The sequence below is a fragment of the Podarcis cretensis genome (genome assembly GCF_951804945.1).
Source record: "Podarcis cretensis genome assembly, chromosome: 16".
Taxonomy (NCBI): Eukaryota; Metazoa; Chordata; class Lepidosauria; order Squamata; family Lacertidae; genus Podarcis; species Podarcis cretensis.
This window is the reverse complement of record NC_137186.1, coordinates 42,177,761-42,200,490: the sequence shown is the minus strand read 5'-3', so window position 1 is coordinate 42,200,490 and position 22,730 is coordinate 42,177,761. Positions and strand designations below refer to the sequence as shown.

General features: G+C 45.3%; 1 protein-coding gene across 1 annotated transcript in view; it reads right to left on the bottom strand.

The window, feature by feature from the left end:
• Nucleotides 1-1,377: 1,377 nt before the first annotated feature.
• AACS (acetoacetyl-CoA synthetase) overlaps nt 1,378-22,730 on the bottom strand; it is a 415,323-nt gene continuing 393,970 nt past the window's right edge. Inside the window, exons 12-19 of the mRNA XM_079957769.1 lie at nt 19,835-19,899; nt 18,880-19,002; nt 15,789-15,902; nt 14,178-14,303; nt 10,295-10,364; nt 9,235-9,293; nt 6,648-6,850; nt 1,378-4,030 (exon numbers count right to left, since the gene is read on the bottom strand). Coding sequence (XP_079813895.1) covers nt 3,893-4,030; nt 6,648-6,850; nt 9,235-9,293; nt 10,295-10,364; nt 14,178-14,303; nt 15,789-15,902; nt 18,880-19,002; nt 19,835-19,899 — 898 coding nt within the window. The 3' untranslated portion in view covers nt 1,378-3,892. The remainder of the gene's footprint in view (nt 4,031-6,647; nt 6,851-9,234; nt 9,294-10,294; nt 10,365-14,177; nt 14,304-15,788; nt 15,903-18,879; nt 19,003-19,834; nt 19,900-22,730) is intronic.

Sequence of the window (22,730 nt, the reverse complement as noted above, 5' to 3'; positions counted from 1 at the left end):
TGAACTGCTTATGGGCCGCCGCCTCAGGTCACCGCTCGACCGGCTACACCCGGACTTTGCCGTGGCTGAACCCCCAGGCTGTGCCAACGCGCCACGGTCATTTGTCCCAGGAAACCAGGTCTTTGCCCAGAACTATGTGGGGGACATTCCTTGGGTGCCAGCCACAGTAGTGGGAGTCACTGGACCTCGCTCGTACCAGGTGGCACTCGAAGACGGACGCTTGTGGCGACGGCACATAGACCAGCTTAGGCACAGGGTTGGGGACTTGGACACTACCGAGGTGCCCCCAACTGCGCTTGTGGCTCCAGAAGAGACACGTACAGATGGCGAGGCCCCACCTACACCTCCCTCGCAAACTGCCAGCGTGGAGCCGAACCAATCTGCTTCAGAGGGTCTGCCAGACTTACCACAGACTCAGACCACTCCACTTGCGGAGGCTCCACCCACAGCAGCGGATCCAGGGAAGTTGGTTCCAACGCCACCTAGGGTCGCACCACAGCCTCAGCAAGAACTGTGTGGCCCTCTGGACTTGCTACCAGTCCCCGGCGGTCTGGCAGAGTTCCCAAGCGCCCAACTTATTTAAAGGACTATGTTGTTGGACATGTATCACTGTTGGTCTAAGTATGGGAAATGTAACCGATATGCTTTTGTGCCTAATTGAACCATTACGCGTAGTGCTGTATATAAGGAAACCATTACGATTGTAACTAATGCCTTATCTCGGTGGGGAGGGGTGTTATGTAGTGAAGTTTCACCCTGGGCCAGCAGGGGGATACTGTATATAGTTTTCACTCAGGTCTGTAGATAGTTTTCACTCAGGTCCACGTCAGTTATTTTAGGCGGGAACTCTGGGCTCTTGTTGCTACAATGTTGACAGCCGGCTGCCTATAAAAGCAGGCCGGCTGAGCTGTTTGCAGTCAGTTCTATTCCAGCTTACAAAATAAAGAGCTACTTGGAGAATCGCTGTGTCGTCTGCTATGTCAACCCACAACTTAACAGTTCTGTCGCCAATCTTTCCTGATATATTGGCTTCAAAAGCAGGGTGGTGTGGGGATGGTTTTTAGCAGCCATTTAGAATTACGGCTACCATCTTGAACTCTGATGAGATGGGAATGTCCTGTAAGTCAGCCTTTGCCAACGCAATGCCCTTCAGATGTATTGGGGGTGATGCCACTGGGTTGGCAAAGGCTGGAGCAACCAAGTTCCTGGGACCAATACACAATAGGTATAAGTAAAATCCCAGTATATATGTATGTACATAGTTCTTTTTAAAAGTGGGGCTGCCATAGAACCTATGCCAGCAAACGCTTTTGGATTTACTGACCTCTGCTCCTTACAAAATAACACTAATATGATCAATTCACTCCACAATAAAGATGAGAATTTATTCTGCAGTTTTATTAAGTTCAAATTCCTTAAAGCATCACTGAGATCACTCAACGTGATTTTAAAAAGGGGGGAGGGATCCAAGACAGAATTTGTTCACCAATCATTCCAAATAACGCAGGAGTTTTTGAAGCACCAAACCTTTCTTTCTTGCCGAGTTCACACAACTACATCTTCCATTATGAAAAACACAATGGACCATAAATAAATCTGTTTAGTTGTTTTCCATACACAAGTAACAATTTGTTTTATTAGGGGGGAAATCCCTTTACAAAGCACCAAGAAACAGTTCCTTCCACCTCCCCCCTCACGCGCCCAAAAGATCACACGGTAGGGTTATTTTAAAGAAAGGAAGTTACTCATATTGGCCACCAAACACAAAGGTCTTGGGAGTTTCTGGGACACAGGATAGGCAGCCGGCAGCCTGTATACTCAATCCAGCCCACAAAAGGGCTTCTCTTCTGGCCCTGGTGTTAAGCCTTAATCTCATGGACTCTCCACACCTATTTTTCTCTTCTCCCATTTTCTCCCACGAAAGCCAAGGTCACAACCATTTAAAGCTCATGGCTTCTCTCCAGCTCAAGTAATCCCAGGAGCATTCACATACTCCCCCTGCAAAGCTACAGTTCCCAGAATTCTTTGGGGGAAGCCATGTGATTTAAACAGATGGTGTGGTTGTGACCTGATTTTAAGATAAAGGGCTCTCAAGCTTCCTTTCCAAGTCCACCAGCAGCTAATGGAAGAGAGGTTCTGCCAGCACTCTCCTGCTTACACACCCAATTTCCTGGGCCCTACTTGTAAACCAACACAGGCAAATGGGGGCTAAGTATCCAAAGTCTGTATGGGATATGTTCTGCCAAAGCTACCATTGCTGTTGCCAGTGTGGAAGAAAAGGTTCAAGAGCCAATGTGATGCCCTCCAGATGTTGCAAGGACCACAGCGCTCATCACCCTTGACCACTGGGCTACGCAGGCTGGGCTGAGGGGAGCTGGCATCCGTCAGCATCCAAGAGCGCCACACTGACCTTCACTGGTGACAATGTCCTCCTTTAGCCCACACACAGTTAAAAATGGGGATTTAAAAGATTAGTGACTTTGCCGTTTACTTCCACGCTCAGGATCCGCAATGGGTTGTGCATGAAAATCACATTGACCTGCTTTCTTCAGATCTGTATAAAATTTTAAACCAGGAAAACTGTTTCAGGAAGCTAAGTGCATAGTCATGCTTCTAATTCCAGCATCTCCCCTTTCTCCAAAAGAGACTGTTTGAGGGCTGGGAAGATGAGGCATTAAATCCTGGTGCCAACCCAAAGTCCTGGGGAACTGATGGAACTATCTGCTAGTCACTGCTAGCCGGTTCCACTGGTTCAAGATGTGTCTAAATGAGAACTGCAACCTTTCATATTTTAGCAGGAAAGTCAAGTATTATTTCAAACAGTGGCAGCAAATCTGTGCTCTGTTCCAAAACAGACTTTGCCAAACTGGTGCCCTCCAGGTGTTTTTCTGGCTGGTTCTGATGGAAGCAGTAGTCCAAAAGTAGTCTTAAAAGTTAATCTTAAAAAGAGGTATTTCTAAAAAATAAAAGTTTTAAACACAGACCCAGAAGTCAATCTCTTTATTTAAAAAAGAATAAGTAAAAATAAAGTGAATCCAGCTGTTGTGAACACTTCCTTGCATCTGGGAAACCTTCCCACATGCAATTGTCAGTGACAGATCAATCCCCTGTCTCCTGCTGAGGATTGGGGGATGTGGTCTAAGGAAAACACCCCCAGTTCTTCAGAATGCTGCTATCTAAGCCTACTGGGCACTATCACCACTGAGAATGCACTCTTTCTATCACACTCAACATACCCATTGCCTAAAAAACCTCAAGTGAAGAGCAGTGGCAAGCATGAGAAACATGCCCACAGTCTTCTAATCTTCCCACTGAAATGCCACCAGTAGTTTCCTAGAATCTTGAGCAGTTTTAAACCATAACCAGGAATGAGAACATGCAGCCCTCCAGATGCTGCTGAACTACAATTCCTATATTCCTATAATCCCTGACCATTAGCCATGCTGGTTGAGGCTGATGGGAGTTGGAGTCCAACAGCATCTCGGGGGAAACAGGTGCCCCACCTCCAACCATAATCAAATGGTATATATGCCTACCACCCTATTGCCTCGATTTTAAAAGATAAAATTCAAACCAGAAGACACATTTTTTTAGTGTAGATCATTTAAAAAGTCTCTGTACCCAGCTGCATCTAAAAAGAGGCAAGCTAGATCTTCTAGGCTGGAAGGAAAGCAACGCCGATACACCAAAATTTGCAGGGCTGCCCTTCCAGAAGCCTTTTCATGAAGCACTTGGCAAATCAAAACAGTGTTTCTCCTTTTTCAAAAGAAACACCATTGCTTAAATAGTTTCTTTTGCATACAGCGTCCATATACATATTATATACACAGTACAAAACCATACACGCACACACACGCACACAAACACAGAGATGGGGAAAAGGCAGGTTCCTTCAGAAGTTCTGGAGCTCAGGAATGTCTCGGTAAAGGTCCAGGGTCTCTGGATTGGAGAAGATGCCCCGCTGAGCCACTTCCTTCCCGGCGATAACGTGTTTGACAGCAACTTCAACTTTCTTCCCATTTATTGTGTACTGTGAAATTAAGCAGATAAGGACATAAGAATTGCCTGCTGCCTTAGGCCAATGGCCCTCCTAGTCCAGTGGCCAACCAGATGCCTGGGGGAAACCAGAACATGACCACAAGAGCCCTCCTTCCTTCTGCAATTTCCAGAAACATCTGAAGGATTGCTGCCTCCAGCTGCGGAGGGAGAATTTGGCCATCATGCCTAGCAGACACTGCTAGGCAAAAGGTGATGCTGTGCTCATGACTCCAAGACACCAAATCACAAGTTAATATATGTAACTGAGTTACTGCAATGGTATCATTTTAATTATACTGTATTATGGTTTCAAGTGTTTCGTAATACCTATAGCATTGCCTGTGTATGCAAAAGGCCTGACTGGCTAACCAGCAATAAATGTGCTTGCTTGGGATGCAGACTGTTAAAAGTTCGGCATCCCACATCCAGTTCTCTCCCAGTCACCATCCATATGCCTCTGGAAAGTCCACACTCTTCCTACACACTGGCTCACGAAGAAACAGTAAGCTCTCTGCTCCCAAAAAGGAGGTCAGTGGCAGGTAAATACTTCTTTGCAGTTCCAGGAGTTATATTTGACAAAAAAAGTGTAGGTCAAAGTAGAGAGGCAGGAAACAAAACAAACAAACAAAAAGAATGGGAGGAAAGCAAGAACGCAGCTCTGAGTGCTTTCCATTTTACTTCAAAATGTGATTAGAATTCAGTTATACATACCTTCAGAGTGTTGGCTACTTAATGATCTAAACTAGGACTCATAGGTAACCAGCTGTCATATAAACACCCCAAAGCCTCCTTTTACTTTTTCGTTTCAGTTTATGGAGCCATTTGAAGCTGATCTTCCATAGCTTTTTTTGCAGAGGGATGGGAGGATACAACCAGAGATGAGGACCAGACCCACCCCACACACTGGGCCATATGCTGCTGCTTTTCAGGGAGGCAGGCTGGGGCAAAGTGTGGCTTAAAGAAAAACATGCTGGTACCAAAAAGCTGAAGACAATGGCTTCTATAATGTGGGTGAGTGATTCTGCCACACTCATCAGCTCACCCCAGGCTGGCAAGACACTATAACAACCCCATTAAAGTACCTACTGGCTAGACCAACGTGGTGCCCTGCAGAAGTTGCTGGATCACCAAGATCATCTTGAGGAGTGCTGTTAGTTGCCCTCCATGTTAAAGAGGCCCGACTGGCCTCAACTGGAAGTGGGGCATTTGGTGCTGCTGGCCTCATGCTATGGAACACGGTTCATGCAGAGATGTGGCATGAACTTCCAGGCCTCTATTGGAGACTTTTTCATACTGATTAATTAGCCAGCCACTTTAATTATTATTTATATTGCTTTTAAATGGTGTTTCGTTTGTTGTACACCAAGATCTTTAATATGGCGGCAGTATAATAAATGCTTCTATAAACGAACAAACTTACTCCATGGGCCAGTGGGAAGGCAGGATGCAAGTTGCAGTCCAACAACTTCCCAAATGCATTTATATATATATATATATATATATTCAGTCATTACCCTAGGGCTCCATACACACTATACCATTAAAACACCATTAAAGAATTCTGGACCCCGTAATTAGTTAAGGATCAGTGAGAATTTTAACTCTCTGCCGAGAATTCTTTGAGGGGGGGAAAGTGCTTTGAATCTGGTTTAAAAGGTGTCGTGTGTACACAGCTTGAAATTCGGGGCCATCCAATGAAGCTGAATGTTGGGAGACTTAGGACAGGCAACAGTAGGACTTTGTCATACAGTGCATAATTGAAACAATGGAATTTGCTTCCACGGGAGGCAGTGATAGCTTGGACAAAGTCATGGAGAACAAGGCTATCACTGGAAGGGTCGTAGCTCAGGGGCACAACGTCCACCTTGCATGCAGAAGGTCCCAGGTTCAATTCTCGGCATCTCCAGGTAGAGCTGGGAGAGACCCCTGCCTGAAACCCTGGAGAGGAGCTGCCAGTCTGTGCAGAGAATACTGAGCTTGATGGACTAGTGATCTGACAGTTTCCTACGTTCCTGCTCATGAAAGTCAGAAGTAGATCAAAACTTCCTTCACGGGCCTTACTTGTCTCTGTGAGCCTTCAGTTGTGAAAAAATTAGGTCACAAGCTTTGCAAGATATTTTGAGGTGTTTTTTTTTTTTTAAGCGAGACTTCTTGCAAAATAAATAAAAAACCTATCATTTTAGAGAACAGAACTGTCCAAAATGCTTTTTTGCGGGGAGCAGCTTTTTGGCACACCAGAAAGGCAATCTTCTCATTTTATACTTATCAACAACACCCAAGAGTTCTCAGTATATCAACAGGACGCACGTATATTTATAAACCAAACAGAGGTGTTTATTAGGGGACTTTTTTGCTGTTTAAAAAAAGGAGGAAAAAGAGGAAAAGGCTTATTCAGGAAGAAAAGCACACACAAGTTGCTAAGCAACACAGACAAACTATAAAACTCCACTCCACTTTTTTAATTAAAAAATAAGAGACTAAAATTTCCAGGCATGTGTGGGCTTTGAAGAGAGATGACAAGTGCTCCTTAATGACTATTCCAATGTAACAATGAAAAAAAAATATATAGCTGCAGCAAGTAGTAAGAAAAAAGGATTGTGCTGACATACCGGAATGCCTTCAGTTTCCAGAATGAGGCTGGGAACATGCCGGGCAGAGAGTGCGATGCGGATCGCTTCCCTGATGCGTTTCACCAAATCTGGGCTGAACTCCTGGTTGGTGGCCATCTTTAGGAAAAGGATCACCCTTTCTTCGCCGTCTTTGTTGTACTGAGGGACGCAGAGGCTGTCCGAAACCTCCTCAAAAGCTTCCACTGAAGAGGCAAAGGAAATGTGGCAGGGAATAGTAAATATGTGCCCATTATAAAGCCAGGCCATGGTGGCTTGCAGGGGCAGCTGACACTTTAACCAGGTAGGTGGCACCAGAGCCAATGGCAGGCACAGCCAACTTGGTCTAGTTTTGTCCCCATTTTCCTTCGTACAGAGGGAATGAATGGTCTCAGCACTCTTAACTAACTGCAGTTCCCAGGATTCTTGGGGGAAGCCCTGAGTGTTCAAAGCAGGATAGTACCTCTTTAAATGTATAAGGCAGATGAGGCTTTTATATTCTTAATTGGTGTGGAGTAGTAGTTAGAGAGTCTGGTTAGGCCTGAAGAGATCCCACTCGGCAAGATTGGCCACTCACTCTCTCTCAGCCTAAGTTACCTCACAAGTTTGTTAAGAGGAGAAAATATTGGTGGGGCAAGGGGAGAAAGGAAATCATGTATGAGCTCCTTGGAGGAAAAAGTTGATTATTTTATGAAACAAGACTAAAATAAGATGTATTCACAGTAAGAAATAATTCCGGTCACTTAAGCTGCGGTTCCCAGCTTAGACCCCAACTACTTATGTAAACCACGCAATGAACTTGACTGGCTGGGCAGAATACAAATATGATTAATTTGCTGGTCATAGGTGCAGTATGAAATCCAGTGGTAGAATAGAGGGCATTTATTTATTTATTTATTTATTTATCCATCCATCCATCCATCCATCCATCCATCCATCCATCCAGATTTATATACTGCTTAATATTTTTAAAAAGTGATTTACATAAAATGCTGCCTTTATTAATAATAGCAATAGAGGCAGACTTTAAAAACAGAATTGAATTCATAAAGTAAATTATAACACAACTGAATGCCAAGCCATACAAGCAGGAATTGGAAGTAGGAGCTTCTTTGATGCTTATCCTGCTTCCTCTTGAAGAATCTCATAATACCTCAGATGAGATTCCCACTGGGCAGCTGAATAGAGGAGGAATGGGGCACTCTGGGCATTGCTGGAATCCATATCCCATCAGCATAGCCCTGGGATCATTTTATAAAGAAGGGCAGGGTGTAAACTTCACAATAAATCATGAAGCGCCTCTCATTTACCCAAAACAAGAGTTTTCCTCAAGCAGTTTTGCAAATTATCCTGTGCAGCCCAGTGGCTTTCAAACCCAAGTTCCAGGAGACCTTGGAAATGTATCTCAGGTATCTTCATGAGATAATCTACAATGGCATCTCCAGATAAAAGGCTTAAGTAGCAAATGATGAGAAAGAATGGCTGTCTGAGATATGAAAGAGCCTTCCCCAACCTGATGCTCTCTAGATGTTTTGGACTGCAATCCCTCATCACCCCTGATCTGACTGGGGATGATGAAAGCCCAAAAACATTTGTAGGGCAGTATTTCCCAACCATTGCCTTCAATACTTGATGCCAGTCAGAGCAGACAATACAGAGATGGACAAATTCTGATGATGATTAATTATATTTGTTGGTTGCTTTTTTTTACAAAGCGACCCAAAGTATCTTACATTAAAACCAATTAAGGACATCCAATAGAAATCTAAAAATGTAGCTATACAGGTAAAAGGCAGGACTTGCAGATCCCACCCTGCTAAAAGAGGGCACAATGCCACCCTTCAAATTACGTCTTTGCTTGCCTCCTATGGGTGGGCATTCCAAAAGCAAGCAGACATCACTGAAAATGCCACTCAAATAGTCTGAGCCGGTATAAAGCAGCTTCCTCTCAGGGGAAGTCTCAATGGCTGCACTCACACATCATACTAAACCATTGTTTGCACACTTTGACCATGGTTTGTGCAACCAAGCATGAGTGGTTTCTTAGGTGAGCAGACAGGCCAAGCTTGTTTCTCCAAAGCTTGGTTTGATTTCTAGCTACTATTACTTTGTGCCTGGGGTGGGGTGCCCAAAAAAAACCATTATTAAGCAAAACTGTTAAGTTTGGCCATAAAGTCAAACCATAGTTCAAACAAGCCAAGGTTTGTAAACCAACAAGAAACCTTGGCTTCACATTGTGATTTGTTGGCAAAATACAAGCCATAGTTAGTCTATGGGCTGGGTTTGCAAATTCCAAATGAACAACAACATAGCTTTGTGTGTGAAACAAGCCACAGTGCAGGGCATGTGAAGAAATGGCAACTCTTAGAGACTAAGAGACTTATAGAGTGCATGCAGGGTCCAGTACTCTACGCCTTACAGATGAGGCCAATCGTGACTTGGCTTGTTTGGGCCTCTTCAGATCCTTACAGCACCCACACACTGCTCTCTACCTTGTTGAATGAAGTCAAGATAGAAAAATGAGAAATCAAGTTAGCCAATACTGTAATTAATGGGAGGAAGAAGAGTGGATAAATATTAAATTGCATACCTATGTTATAGATCTCAGAACTCCCAAACCTCACACCACTTGGATTCAGTGTGCCATCACTGGGGGGAGGAAACAAGTACAAATCATAGAGGAAAAGCATAATCATTATTAAAGCATCATTAAAGCATCATCACAGTCTGATGAAAAGAGACAAAAAAAGGGAATTTATCATGGTTCTTAATAAAACAACTGTGTCAAATAGGCAACAAAAAATGATCCTTGGGCTTGGATTCCAAGAGGCCGCTGTTTGTTAGATATCCATACCCATTAGAACGTTTTATACAGACATAAACAACAAACAGGCCCACAAGAACTGTAAAGGTCTAAATAGGTTTAATGACTGTGGGTCCTACCCAAAGAATTCTGGGGACTGTAGTACAGCAGGAGCAAGAGATGCAGCTCCCTGGCACAGCATCTGCCCTGTACTCAGAAGATCCCAGGGTCCATCCCAGGCATCTTCAAGAGGGTGAAGAAGCCCTCTTCCCCAAACCATGGGAAGCCACTGCCAGTACACAATACTGAGTGTGATGGACCAGTAGCCTGATTCACTATAAGGCAGCTGCCTACACTCCTACACCCAAGGGCCTTTTATAGACAGGATGAGAAACCTGCGGCCCTCCCAGATGCCGTTGCACTGCGAGGGCCACAGCAGACTATCGGCTACCCTGGCTGGGGCTGATGAGAGTTGGGAGCCTGCCTTAGATGCCAAAGCAACGTGCTTGGCATTGGTTTGGGTATCATGCAACTTGACGTGGGGGAGAAGGAGGCATTTGCTGTTTTGCCTCGGGCAACAGTATGCCATGGGCCAGCCCTGCATCAAAGGAAAGGTTGTGCCACCTGACGAAGACCACGGGATGCTGAAACAGAGGAGAGGGGGAGAAAAGAGTGGGGGGAGTCTCTGAAATTTCCTGGCCCACCCAGCCTCAGAAACGCCAGCCAGTCAGCAGAGCCAGACTGACAATGTGTCCCTATATTCCCAGCCAACAAGTGCGCAGCAGCCCCTCTGCTCACTGCCACGAAGCATCCCTCACATATGGTCACGCCAAAGTGATGGGCATACCTGCGGCCAAGCATGACGATGCCTCCTGTCTTGGGGTTGATCTTGCAATAGTCACCGTGAGCCCAGACACCTGTCCAGGAAAACCCACATGGGGGGCAACCAGGTCAATTATCAACAATCCAGGCCTGGATGGCACACAAATCTGTTTTCACATTCACAAGAACAGTGGAAATTGATGGAACAGATTAAAAAACTAAATAATACAATGTTTTGGGTATAGGGTATAGGTATAAATTCAATTAATTTTTTTTTTACAAGAACACAGAAAACTAGAAGGTTTGTAGGGGGATTCAAGTGACCCTCCTTTTAACTTATTTTTTTTACTGAATAACCCAGTGGTTCTCAAACCTTTTCCTCTGGACCACACTTTCAGAATAAATATTTGCTTGTGCCACACTGAATTTTTTATTGATAAGAAATACATTGGAACACAAAAAGAAGCAAACCCTAGCAGTGCTTGCTTTATAACATAGAACACAACTACTTTATAATATGATCATGGGACATCCAGAAAGTAAAAACAATGCAACTGCATAAGAACACAAGTCATTCCCAAAATATACTGTATTTTTCCAGGTATAAGATGAGGTTTTTTGCTTTAAAAAATTAGTAAGAAATTGGGGGTCGTCTTGTACATGGAACATGGGCACCTGGGGGAATTTTTAAAATATTTAAGCATATGTCCAGGATTTTGGCTTGGGCGGGCTGAGGCGGTCCCTCCTGCTGCCGCCCCCCCTCTCCCTCCCCCCCCCCGGGCTGCATGCTGGCGACTGGCTCGCCTCCTGAAGACCCCACTGGCTCAACCACCGGATCGAGAGCAGCTGCCGCCACCGCCGCTGAGAGCTGCCTCATCTGCCTCTCCTTGTCCTTCCTTCCTCTTCCCCCTCTTCCCCTCTCAGACTCCCACCCTGCCCCCACCCTGCTCACCACCTTCCTCAGCTGAGTTTGCTGGGCGGCATCGCCCAGCGCAGAGCGGCCGCTGCCTTCGCCCGGCTCTTCCTTGGCGTCCTGCGTGGGAGCCTGCTTCCCTGCAGCAGCAGCAGCTGCCACCATGGGGAAGCGTGAGGTCCCCCCCCCCCCAGTCGCTGCCTTTGCTTCTGAACCATGGGGCACTGCATGCTTCTCATGCTGGAAACTTTGAGGGCAATCGCCCCCAATAAGATCAACAACTTGCTGTCGCCAACCAAGATTTTCACTTCTATTTTAGGGTTTCATTTTCTTAATTTTGGGTTCAAAAAAAATAGGAGTCGTCTTATACATGGAAAAATACGGTAATTATAAACAAGCCTCTTACATATGAACCTTAAGTCTGTATGAGAGGTGAGAGCCTGCTTTTGCTGGGTAATCTCCTTAATTTTAGGTCTAATTTAAGACAGACAAGCTCTTATCTCCTCGTCAACACAAATAAGCCTTTGTCTTTTCTGATCTTTTGCATCTGTCAGAGTTCCTGCCACACCCTTAGAGAACCATTGGAATAACCTTTCAGGAACCGTTGGCCCTCCATATGTTCATGAAATCAGAGTTGGAGAAGATGGCAGACTTGGGGGAGCAATCTCAAGTGCTCTTCCAGGCCACCCACCAATGAACAGGACCCAGGGACATGGTATCGCACCAGGAGCCCCAAACTGAATGGCTGAAGGGCTAGAAAGTCCACCCCACCTCCTGGAACAAACAAGGGGACAGACAAAGGGGTAGGAGAACCGCTGAGCCCGGGGGAGAGCGCCATATGCCAGCTTCCAAGTGGGGCCTAGGGAAAGTAGGGTGGGAGCCAAGAAGGGGCAGAGAGGCCCCCACCTCCCATATCCCACTCCAATCCCAGACCACTCCCCACCAAGGATCCAAAGTCACCAGCTCCAAATATTCTACAGAAATGAATTTTTTCTTTTTGAATTTTTAACCTCATCTTCCATTTTTCACTTGACTTTGATTCTTGACTTTTGTATACTTTCTTCTCCCTTAATCTTTTATATTTTTACACACACACACACTTTTTTCTTTTAATTCTAAACTTCTTCTTCTTCTTCATGTCATCCTACCCCTAACCTCCCCTTTTCTTCTTTCCCTTCCTTTTTAATGGACAAATAATAATAATTTTTAGCATTATTATTATTTAACTCCTGAAAATCATAGTTGGAAGGGACCCGAGGCCTTCTAGTCCACCCCCCGCAAAGCAGGAATCACAGCTAAAAATGGCGCACCCCCCCTTCGTCCACCAGTGACTGCCCCCCCTCCAGCCCTGGGAGCCTTTCCCAGACCTTGACTTTGAGAACAGCAGAAACAGCTGGGAAGAGAGGAGTTCAGGGATAGTTTTTAAAAATAAAATTTTGAGTTGTGTATCCTTGTTTCTCAACTTGACCATTTGTGGAATTTTATGCATTGTAATTAAATGTTATTTTATTGATTATAGATTAGTAATTCTTTATGGTAATTGATAAGTGTAAACTGTTAAATTATTGTTTGCTGATGTACTATTGGATTCTAATGGATTATTGAATATTACTTTATTTGATATAAGTTGTTTACTTTAAAGTTTTTGTGACTTTTTATATAGGATCTGATTCTTACTATTAACGTTTTTTGTTTTATTATTATTATTGTGTGTGCTGGAGGCTTCCCAGAGTGGTGAGGGTAACCCAGCTAGATGGGTGGGGTATAAATAAAAAAGTGTTATTATTCCTCTTCTTAAAAACCATTTCGAAAATCCGACTTCAATTTAAATTCAAGCCAGTGTTAAAAGCCAGGATAAAAATGCAGCAATCCCTGCTCAAAAACAGGTGAGATATTGCAGCAGGAAAACTAAGGACCTCAATAATAAGCTAGAAGATGAGCTCTGGAGCTTCTGGTGAATGATGGCAACTACACACAGGATGCGTACAGCTAGGAGTGGAAAGGGAAAAAGCTTTGGGTCACTGGAATGCAGGCAGTGAAGGAGCCTGAAGAATTTTTGCAGTGAAGGAGCAGAGAAAAGGGGAAAGCAGGGGGTTGGACTCGATGGCCTCGAGGGCTTGGCAGGGGGTTGGACTCGATGGCCCTTGTGGTCTCTTCCAACTCTATGATTCTATGATTCTATGAAAGCCATTTTAAAATGGTGCTTTCTGCCACTTCCTTTTTGAGGAGCCCTAGGAGCTGCTGGCAAGAACGTCCTGCAGTGGAAGGGGTTGTCCAGCCCACTTGGCTGACCCTTTCAAAGAGTTTGACTTCCTGCCAGCGGAGAGGTGGGCAGTGACACCCCATGTAGGATCCCCTTCTTCCCTATAGGAGAACCTGCAGATATTTAAATACCTGTGTGTTTTTTAAAAAACCCTAAGAGTCTTGCACATTTGCTTAACAGACTAACACAGACAAGCTCTAAAACAGGGGAGGGGACTTGTCACCCTCCAGATGTTGCTTGACTTCTGCTCTCATCATCCCTGACCATCGTCCTTGCTGCCTGAGACCAGTGGGAGATGCACTCCATCAGCATATTCTAGAACGTAGCAACAACAGAACCCCAGAAGACCATTTTTGCAGCACTCTGCTGTTTGTGGGCACAGGACTGCAGCCTCAGTTATCAAATCAACAATGAAGACCCATTTTTAAAAAGAAATCAAACCTGTTTGTGATCCCTGATGGTTTCTGAAGTTGTGAGAAAGGAGCACCCCAGAAAGATGAAGAGGTCTGCCCGTGCACTTGCAGAGAGCAAAGTGAGGGGGTGGGATGGTGGGCAAACAAACAGGAACCCCACAACACTCATACTTTTGGGCTTACAATTTCACAAGCAAATATTGGTACCCACAGCAGTTCTCAAATGCCATGCTCAAATATTAGTTCTGCAGGCTTTGTAAGTGCAGGACCAACAATGTGCCCCCACAACACACACAAAAAGCACCACCTCAATGCATACCTGGGAATCTTGAGAAATAAGCCTTTCTGTACTTGTTTCCATTCTCGTCGTTCCAAAAGTGCGTTGGCTGGCAGGGCATGGGCTTGGTGCAGACCAGCTCTCCGCTTTCCCCCAAAACTGGCTTGCCTGTTTTAAGGATCAAGAACAAAGGTGGCTCGTTTCCCTCTCTCCAGCCCTTGGAATGCACAGCTCAAGTATTTTATCAGGCAATTGATCAGTTCTTCCCTGTTACAGCTTCTTTGGAGGTGGGATAAGACCTGGTCTGTCATCACTTAGCCCAGCCCTCCCCAACCTGGCACCCTATGGATGTTGCCAGACTAACTTTCAACATCCCTGAGACCGCAGGCCATACTGCTGTAGCTCAACAACTTCTGGACATCAGAAGGTTGAAGAAGCGGCGTAGCATGAGTTGTCAGCACCCGGGGCAAGGCAAGTAATTTGCGCCCCTAACCCCTAACCTGCCGCTGCTGCCAGCTTCTTCTTGCTGCTGCCTGGGCTGGTTGGGTGTGGTGCTCTCCCGCGCTCTCTCTCTGCTCCGCACCGCAACGCACGCCTGGCACCCTCCCCCTCCACAGTGGGCGGCGACCTGGCAGCTCGGATCGGATTCACACAGCCAGCACTGCAGTGAGAGAGAGTGAGTGAGCCAGGTAGGGGCAGAGAGCTGCGAGTGCGAGCGCGCCCCCCCAAATGTTGCGCCCGGTGCGGCTGGCCCCCCCTGCACCCCCCACGCTACGCCACTGGGTTGAAGAAGACTTAGCCTAGCCACTGTGGCTCCATCTGCACTTTACTTAGAAAGCAGGGTCATACAACTTCAAAACAGTCACGGCATCCCCCAAAGAATCCTGGGAAGTGTCTTTTTTTAAGGGTGCAGGGAATTCCTACACCCCTATTCCCCTCACAGAGCTACGACTCCCAACGTTTCCTGGGAAGGAGGCTTGTTAAGCCACTTTGGGAACTGTAGCTCTGGGAGAGGGATAGAAGTCTTCTAACACTGTTCAGGAGCACCCTTAACAAAATAGTTTCCAGGAGCCTTTGGGGGGAAACCACAACTGATTAAAGTGGAATCATACTGCTCCAAACATGTAGTGCAGACGGGGCCTTGGATCCAACAAAGGCAAAATGGGAGAACTAATTTCTCTCTACATTTCCCACAATGAACCCCAAGCTGCTTTGGAAGTCGAACATTTTGGAAGTCAAACGGACTTCCGGAACAGATTCTGTTCGACTTCCAAGGTACGACTGTATCGTCATCCCAGGACACATTCCAGCCAGGCAAAAACACCCAGAAAGGGAAGAGAAGGACAAGTGAGGTGGGCAGCCTTGGGAGAGTCCCGAGGGCCAGAGAGGGCCACACACAGGCTCCATCCCTGCTATAAGGCTCTCCATAAATTCTGGTGATACCTTTTCTTTTTTTAAGCCCACATTAAACTACGTGGGGGTCTGCAAAGAACCTTCCCCAGCCCAACCCCTTACAACCGACAGCAGGGATGAGAAAAGGGCCCCCATTTGCCCTGAGATCCTGAAGTTGTCTGTGCTGTCAGAAGCCCTTCTTCTCCAACCACAGTTCTGACTTGGAAAACGTGATAGCAAGAGCTTGGCTGGGGGAAATACCGTCATCGTTCCAGGCTTCCACTGCCATTCCCAGATTCCGTGCCTGGATCTCGCCTTTATAAACCGGAATGGACACATTCTGACCCATAAAGCAGGAAACTATATCTGTGCCTCCTGAAACGAGAGGGGGGCAGAACGGACTTTCATAAGCCCATCTCTCAAAAGGGTTGAAACCTCTTTAAATACATCCATTCCAATGTTGCTGAACTGCAACTCTCCCTCATGCTTAAAACACCTTAGTGGTACAATTACTCTGAAATGATGGTTCGATTATTATCTATTTTTTTAAGAATAATTTTTTATTAACCGACCAATCACATCAAATCAAACCAAATTACATAAATTCCAAATTACACAGCCGAATTTAAAATTTTTGTTTGGGGTACCCATATTTCAAGTTCCGAAGGGGATCCAATCAACTTCTTGCTTCTTACTGCTGTTTTAATGTCCACAAATCTAATCATACGATGTTCACAGTACTATCCAGTCCTTTCTTGTTTTTCCACATCTCTTGTTGTTATTTTCATATATTTTTCCTTTCTCTTTGTGACCTCTGATAGTCTCCACAAGCTGGTTAAAACAGTTTGTAATCCTGCGTGGATATTTTTTTTTATTTATCCAGTAGCCATATCCAGACGTTTTCCATATAACATCACTTCCATACATCAAAACAGTCTTAGCGTCATTAATCTTCACCAATCTGCCTCCTTTCTCAAACCTCTGAGGAGATTCACCAGGAATGCAGTCTGAAAACAAGTCCATTCCTCCTCCCGGCTATAAATCCTTTGGCAAGATGGCAACTCTGAATTAATTGCTGCGCCATTCCAAAAGCTCTTATTGCTTCTCGATCTCCATAAAGCATACTTTTGGTTAAAGTTTATCTCCACACAGACCTTAATCATCCTGCTTGGGTCAGTTAAACCGACGGTTCTAATGAGGAGGGGTTCTTGGTAAATCACATAGAAGGAAAGTAAAAAAGGTGTCCCCCCCATTCAGTCCTGTTGCCGACATACCCAGGCTTTGGTGTATCTTCATCGTAAAATATTCCTGTTGCTCCAACCCGTCGTCTTCTTTTGCAGAGGTCCCTTAAATAAGCAGACTTCACTCCCCTTCTTCACTTGAAATATGTGCATTTGCTTCTTTTGTAATTAATTATTCCAAACTGCTGCAGCTAGTGCGCGATCAGAGACAGCGTCCAGGAGAGCCGAGGTCCACACGGGGGCATTCTGCCTAGTGCCCTCACCCCCTTCTTTCAAATTTGGGGGTGATTTATGGGCACAGCAGGCAAGGGCAGTGTTCCCCATTTCCTTGGGGCAACAAGGGAGGCTGCCTACTCCCATAACAGCCTCTTAATTACCCCGTGTGGGTTGGAGAGATGGTATTGTCGGCCATCTTCCAATGTGCCCCTAGTGGACCCCCGATGGTTCTATTATTATCAATCTGCATACGCTTGGAATTGACCCCACTCCCAGGTCATTGAGACTGTGAAAGTGTGCTAGGCCTGCAGCCCAGAGGTTGACAGATCAGAACTGTCCTCTGCTGGGCTGGTAACTTTTGATGGACTAAAACTCAGTGGCAGAGAACCTGGTTTCCAGAGTTTAAAAGAAATAAGCAGATCAGAGAGTAGATGATGGGTTAAGACTCCACTCTACTCAACAGCCAGCAGCCAGTCAAGGGAAGATAATGAGCAAGATGGATCAATAGTCTAACACTGGTTTAAGGATACAGATGCAGACTGTATTTGCAATGGATATGAAACTCTGTTTTATAGACAAAACTGTCTGTCATTGTTTCTACATAGGGAGTTGTTTCCTTAATTGTTTCTATTGGTGTTCTCACTGTGAAATCTCTCTGAAGTGCTTTAGTGGGAAGTGATCCGTAAGTGGAACCAAGTAAATAAGGAAGCTTCTGTTTCTCACATCCACTAGCATAGGCTGGCTTCAGTAGAGAGCACTAGCAGAGAGTACCAGCATCACCACTCCACGGGCTGCACCCCCAGCCCACCACGACAACTGGCCCTGCAGCCCAGATGAGGTGAGCATTCAATTTGAATAAATACAGTGAAGGTGAAGGTGAAGGACCCCTGACAGCTAAGTCCAGTCGCAGATGACTCTGGGGTTGCGGTGCTCATCTTGCTTTACAGGCCGAGGAAGTCCGCAGACAGTTTTTCCAGGTCATGAGGCCAGCATGACTAAGCCGCTTCTGGCACAACGGAACACCAAAACCAGAGCAGCGCACGGAAACACCATTTACCTTCCTGCTGGAACAGTACCTATCTATCTACTTGCACTTTTTGGCATGTTTTTGAACTGCTAGGGAGCTCACCCCGTCATGGGGATTTGAACTGCTGATCTTCTGGTTGGCAAGCCCAAGAGACTCAGTGGTTTAGACCACAGCGCCACCCGCATCCCTGAGTAAATACAGTACCTTCTATCATATGTGGTGGTCTTATAAGAGAGGCTTTCTGGGAAATGATTTACAATGAATTGAAGAAAATGTTGAATGTAACAATAAAAACCAGAAACTTTTCTTATAGGGATAGTAGACACTGAGATACCAAAAGACCCCCCAAAAATTGTTTATGCATGCTACAACTGCAGCTAGAATGGTTTTTGCCCAGAGATGGAAAGAAGATGTAGTACCAACCAAGGAAGAGTGGCTAATTAAATTAATGGATTATGCCAAAATGGAGTATAAATAGTAAAACTTTAAAATAACCACAAAGGTGGGGGGGAGGGAAGTCAAATACATGTGTATTAGAAATGTATGCGATTTGTGTTTTTGTAATTCATTTGTCTGTAAATTTTTGAAAAACTGAATAAATGTAAATGCTCTTTACCCCTCAAACCTTCTTCCAAATGTTGCTGCTGCTATTGTTATAACAACTAGGAATTGGGAATCCTTGTCAATCAACACACAGATCCACCAGCAATCCCCATCCGACTTCTGCCCACCTCTGGGCCACACAAGACAATGTAAGAGATGCAAAATAGTACCCAAAATGGTGACTGCTTAGCAACCACTGCATCCTCCTCCCTCTAACTTTCTAACCCACTAAACATTCAAGGGCTCAAGTTCAGAAAACCCCTACCTGATATGGATCCCAGCAGAACGCTGCTCTTTATGTGCTTGTAGACGTACTCGTAACTTTGAGGCTTGAGGGGTGAGCCAGTTGACAGGATGGTGTGGAGCGTTTGGAGGTTATGAGTTTCACCTTGGAACAACATTACCAGGCAGAGTTACACTGTTATTTCCTGGCCAATTATCAACCCCGCCCCCGCCCCTGAGTTTCCTGTTAACTTCTAGAACATGGGCCACCAACACAGGCAGCTGCACTACAACTCCCATCAAGCCTTACCATGGCCACACTGGCTGGGGCTGCTGGGAGTTGGAGTCCAGTAACATCTGGGAGCGCTGCAGGTTCCCCACCCCTGATGCAGCAGTACTGAGCTAAATGGACCTACTTCCTGCCTTGGTGTAAGGTTGCTTCCTGTGTTTCCACAATCCATGGGCAAAGTAACAACTCCCAGTACGTTTCCAAGCACAATTCAAAGTGTTGGTGCTGACCTTTAAAGCCCTAAATGGCCTCGGTCCTGTATACCTGAAGGAGCGTCTCCACCCCCATCGTTCATCCCGGACACTGAGGTCCAGCGCCAAGGGCCTTCTGGAGGTTCCCTCATTGCGAGATGTGAGGTTACAGGGAACCAGGCAGAGGGCCTTCTTGGTAGTGGCGCCCGCCCTGTGGAACACCCTCCCTTCAGATGTGAAGAAAATAAGCAGCTAACTTATCTTTAAAAGACAACTGAAGGCAGCCCTGTTTAGGGAAGTTTTTAATATTTAATGCTGTATTGTTTTAACACTTGATTGGAAGCCGCCCAGAGTGGCTGGGGAAACTCAGCCAGATGGGCGGGGTATAAATAATAAATTGTTATTGTTATTATATTGGGGAACAATATTGCCTTTGTGGAACTAATTAGAAATGGGAGGGAAGCAAAGTGGTTCAGTTCCAGAGGCAAACAGAATTCAAAGAGTATCTTGGTGCTTACATGGTTTAAGGTTCTTCTCTTCCAGCACCGCCAGCCATTTGGCACCTGTCCCAAGGATGGTGATACTGCAAGTAAAAAAGGAACAATTGTCACTCACTATGGTCATTTTGCTATTTCTTATTTTACAATAATGGAATCCCTTCTCTGGAGATGCACCTGGTGCCAGGCGAGGCTGTTCTTATTTACCCAAGCATTTGGCTCTAAACCCGAGTTCATCTTTTAGCTGGGTGGAGTAGGATGGGTCCTTTTTATGTTATTGCAATATAAGCACTATTAACTATTCTTTTGCAAACATTTTGATGTATTTTAATTAGGGTTTTTTAATCATTGTAAGTCATTTTGTAGTAAGCAGCAAATAAGCATTTCCCAGGTCAATAAATAATAGTTCCTGTACGCCTGAACTGGCAAACTATGGTTACTGGAATCAGAACCACCTGGGTTTTAAAAGCTCTGGCTTTAAGCTCTTCATTCCAATCCTGGCATCCATAGTTTGCTAGTTCAGGACTTAAGAAGCTATGATTCAATAACTCAGAAAGCACTGAACTGCGGTGGGCCAAGAAACTATGCCAAAATTTGTACTTTGTCAAAGTATCCATAAAATAGATGAGACGAGTAAAATGCAACCTAAAAAGAGAGCGCTGAAGAGGGTCAAACTGCAGTAGTTTAAACTGCAAAGCTACCAGGTTTCACAATCTGAGAGTCTTATTTTGTTTTGCTTTTTAAATCCTTGCTTCTAGCTTTTATTTACTGTGTTCCAGACACAGTATTTTTAGCTATTTATAACAGTGAATAGATGTATCATTATCTCTCGGAAGTTCATATGAAGTTTTGCAAACACCATTCACCATAAGCAATCAATGTTTGACCTGACCTTGACCAGTAATTTTAATAACAGCAGCAGGTGAAATAAAAACCACCATTGCAGTGAGGCTCTGCTGCCTCTACCATCTGCCTGAGGGAAGTCATTCTCTTCTTAGGAAGTGTGCTGGCTATGTCCCAGTCCCTCCTGGTCCCTACACTTCTCACATTAGAGCGCTCTGCCACCACCAGACAAAAGAATCATTATTCACCAAGCTGCCCATCATCAAACAGTCTCAAAGAGTTCTCTGGGGTGTTAGGAGAGTGCAGTGCTAGAGCTCTAGGCATGGAAGCTCCACCAGTTCCAAGCTCAATCGGGAAATCACTTCTCAATGACTACTGTAAACCACCACTACCCAAAAGCTACATTTTATTTACCTTTTGCTGAAGATGCATTCATATTGAAGAACACAGACATGAGTGGGTTTCCTTTTGTTTGCACACTGGAACCATTTACTAAACCAAAAAGTTATGTAAAGGAATGTGTGCAGAAGAAGCAGTGTGACTTTGAAGTAATGTCACAGCATTGTTTTTTCACAGGTTCTTATCAAGTGGAGCAAAAGCGGAATGAAGGCACGAGAATGTTCCCATGCAACCATTAAAAAGGCTTTGTCAAGTTCTCTTGGAGCCACCTGGAGATCAAGACTAACACTCCTGAAGTATCTCGCTTTCTGCGTACTTCAGCAGTTTATGGCACTGTTTCCCAACCAGGGGCTCCAGGATATTCCAAGGGGGCCATAGGTGAAAATCACGTGAATGGGGGGGGCATAGCATGAGGCATGGGGGGCACAGAGGGAAGTGAGAAGAAAATCAATTTTTAAAATAAAGAAAATCCTGATTGGCTGGCTATCCTCTTGGCCAATTACAAAAGGGTAAGGGGACGGCCCACCAGGGACTAGAGCTCCTTTTTCCCATGTGTGTTTCCTTGGAGCAGTCCTGGTTTGTTTCTGGGGGAAGAGGGCGATTGCTGAGACTCACATTTTGACTGATAGAGTCCATCATCCAGAACCCCCAGGTCAGGTAAGTGGGGTGGTGGGGTGGCAATGGGTAGGGTTGGGTGAGGCAGAGCTGCTTGTTGTTGCTGCCAGTGCTGGGCCCGGTGGCAGCCTGGGCCTGACTCTGCAAGGTGCAGGATGCAAGCCACCCCAGCGCCTAGCCAAGTGAGGTCATCTGGCGCTGCTGACTTGCATCTAGTAAACAATTAAGTCTCTACTCAGTGGGCCTTACTCCCAAATAAGAGTGTGTGAGGCTATAATGTTTTATCTAGGCAGCCAGGGCTCCTCCGGGTGACAAGATCTTTTTGCACCAGGTCAGTGAGGAACGCTTGCTTTTTAAAATTCTCCCTATGCTCTGTACAGAACTCCCTATGCTCCTTTGGACTGTATCTGTAGGTTTTCCCCTCTGTGTCAAATAACTGGGGTCAAATAAGTGTTGTTCTAAACTGCACACATCCATGTGCTGCCAGGTGAGATGCTCCCAGTCAGGCAGGCTAACCCCCAAATCATTGCCAACAAAGGGGTAAAACAAGGTTACTTCTTAGTCCTGTATTTATTCAACCTTTTCTTAAACGACCTTGCACCCTGTTTACATGGGGTGGATGGCCATTGCCCAAAGCTCAGCTCCATCCACGTTCATCGTCTCTCACACAAGGGCTGGCCTGAAGCGACTGCTGTGCCGCTGCCAGGAATATGGTACAGCCAACAGACTGGAACTGAACTTTGCAAAACCTAAAGTGCTTGTTTTCTCATGATCTTGGAAGCCTCATAGGTGGGAGATCAGTGGAAACCCGTTGGAACAGGTTAAAAACTTTAAATACCTAGGCATCTACTTCCAATATAACGCTTCCTGAAATTACCATTGTAAGCTCTTATTATCGCTTCCCCATGTTTCTGCTGCATCAAACATTCTGATTGACCTCTGGAGCTTGTAAACAGCTTAGAAACCGAAGCATCTTTTTTAAACAAACAAACAAACAAACAAACAAACAAACAAACAAACACAAGTAGTTGTTTCAGGATAACTTACGGGTGTTTTTTTG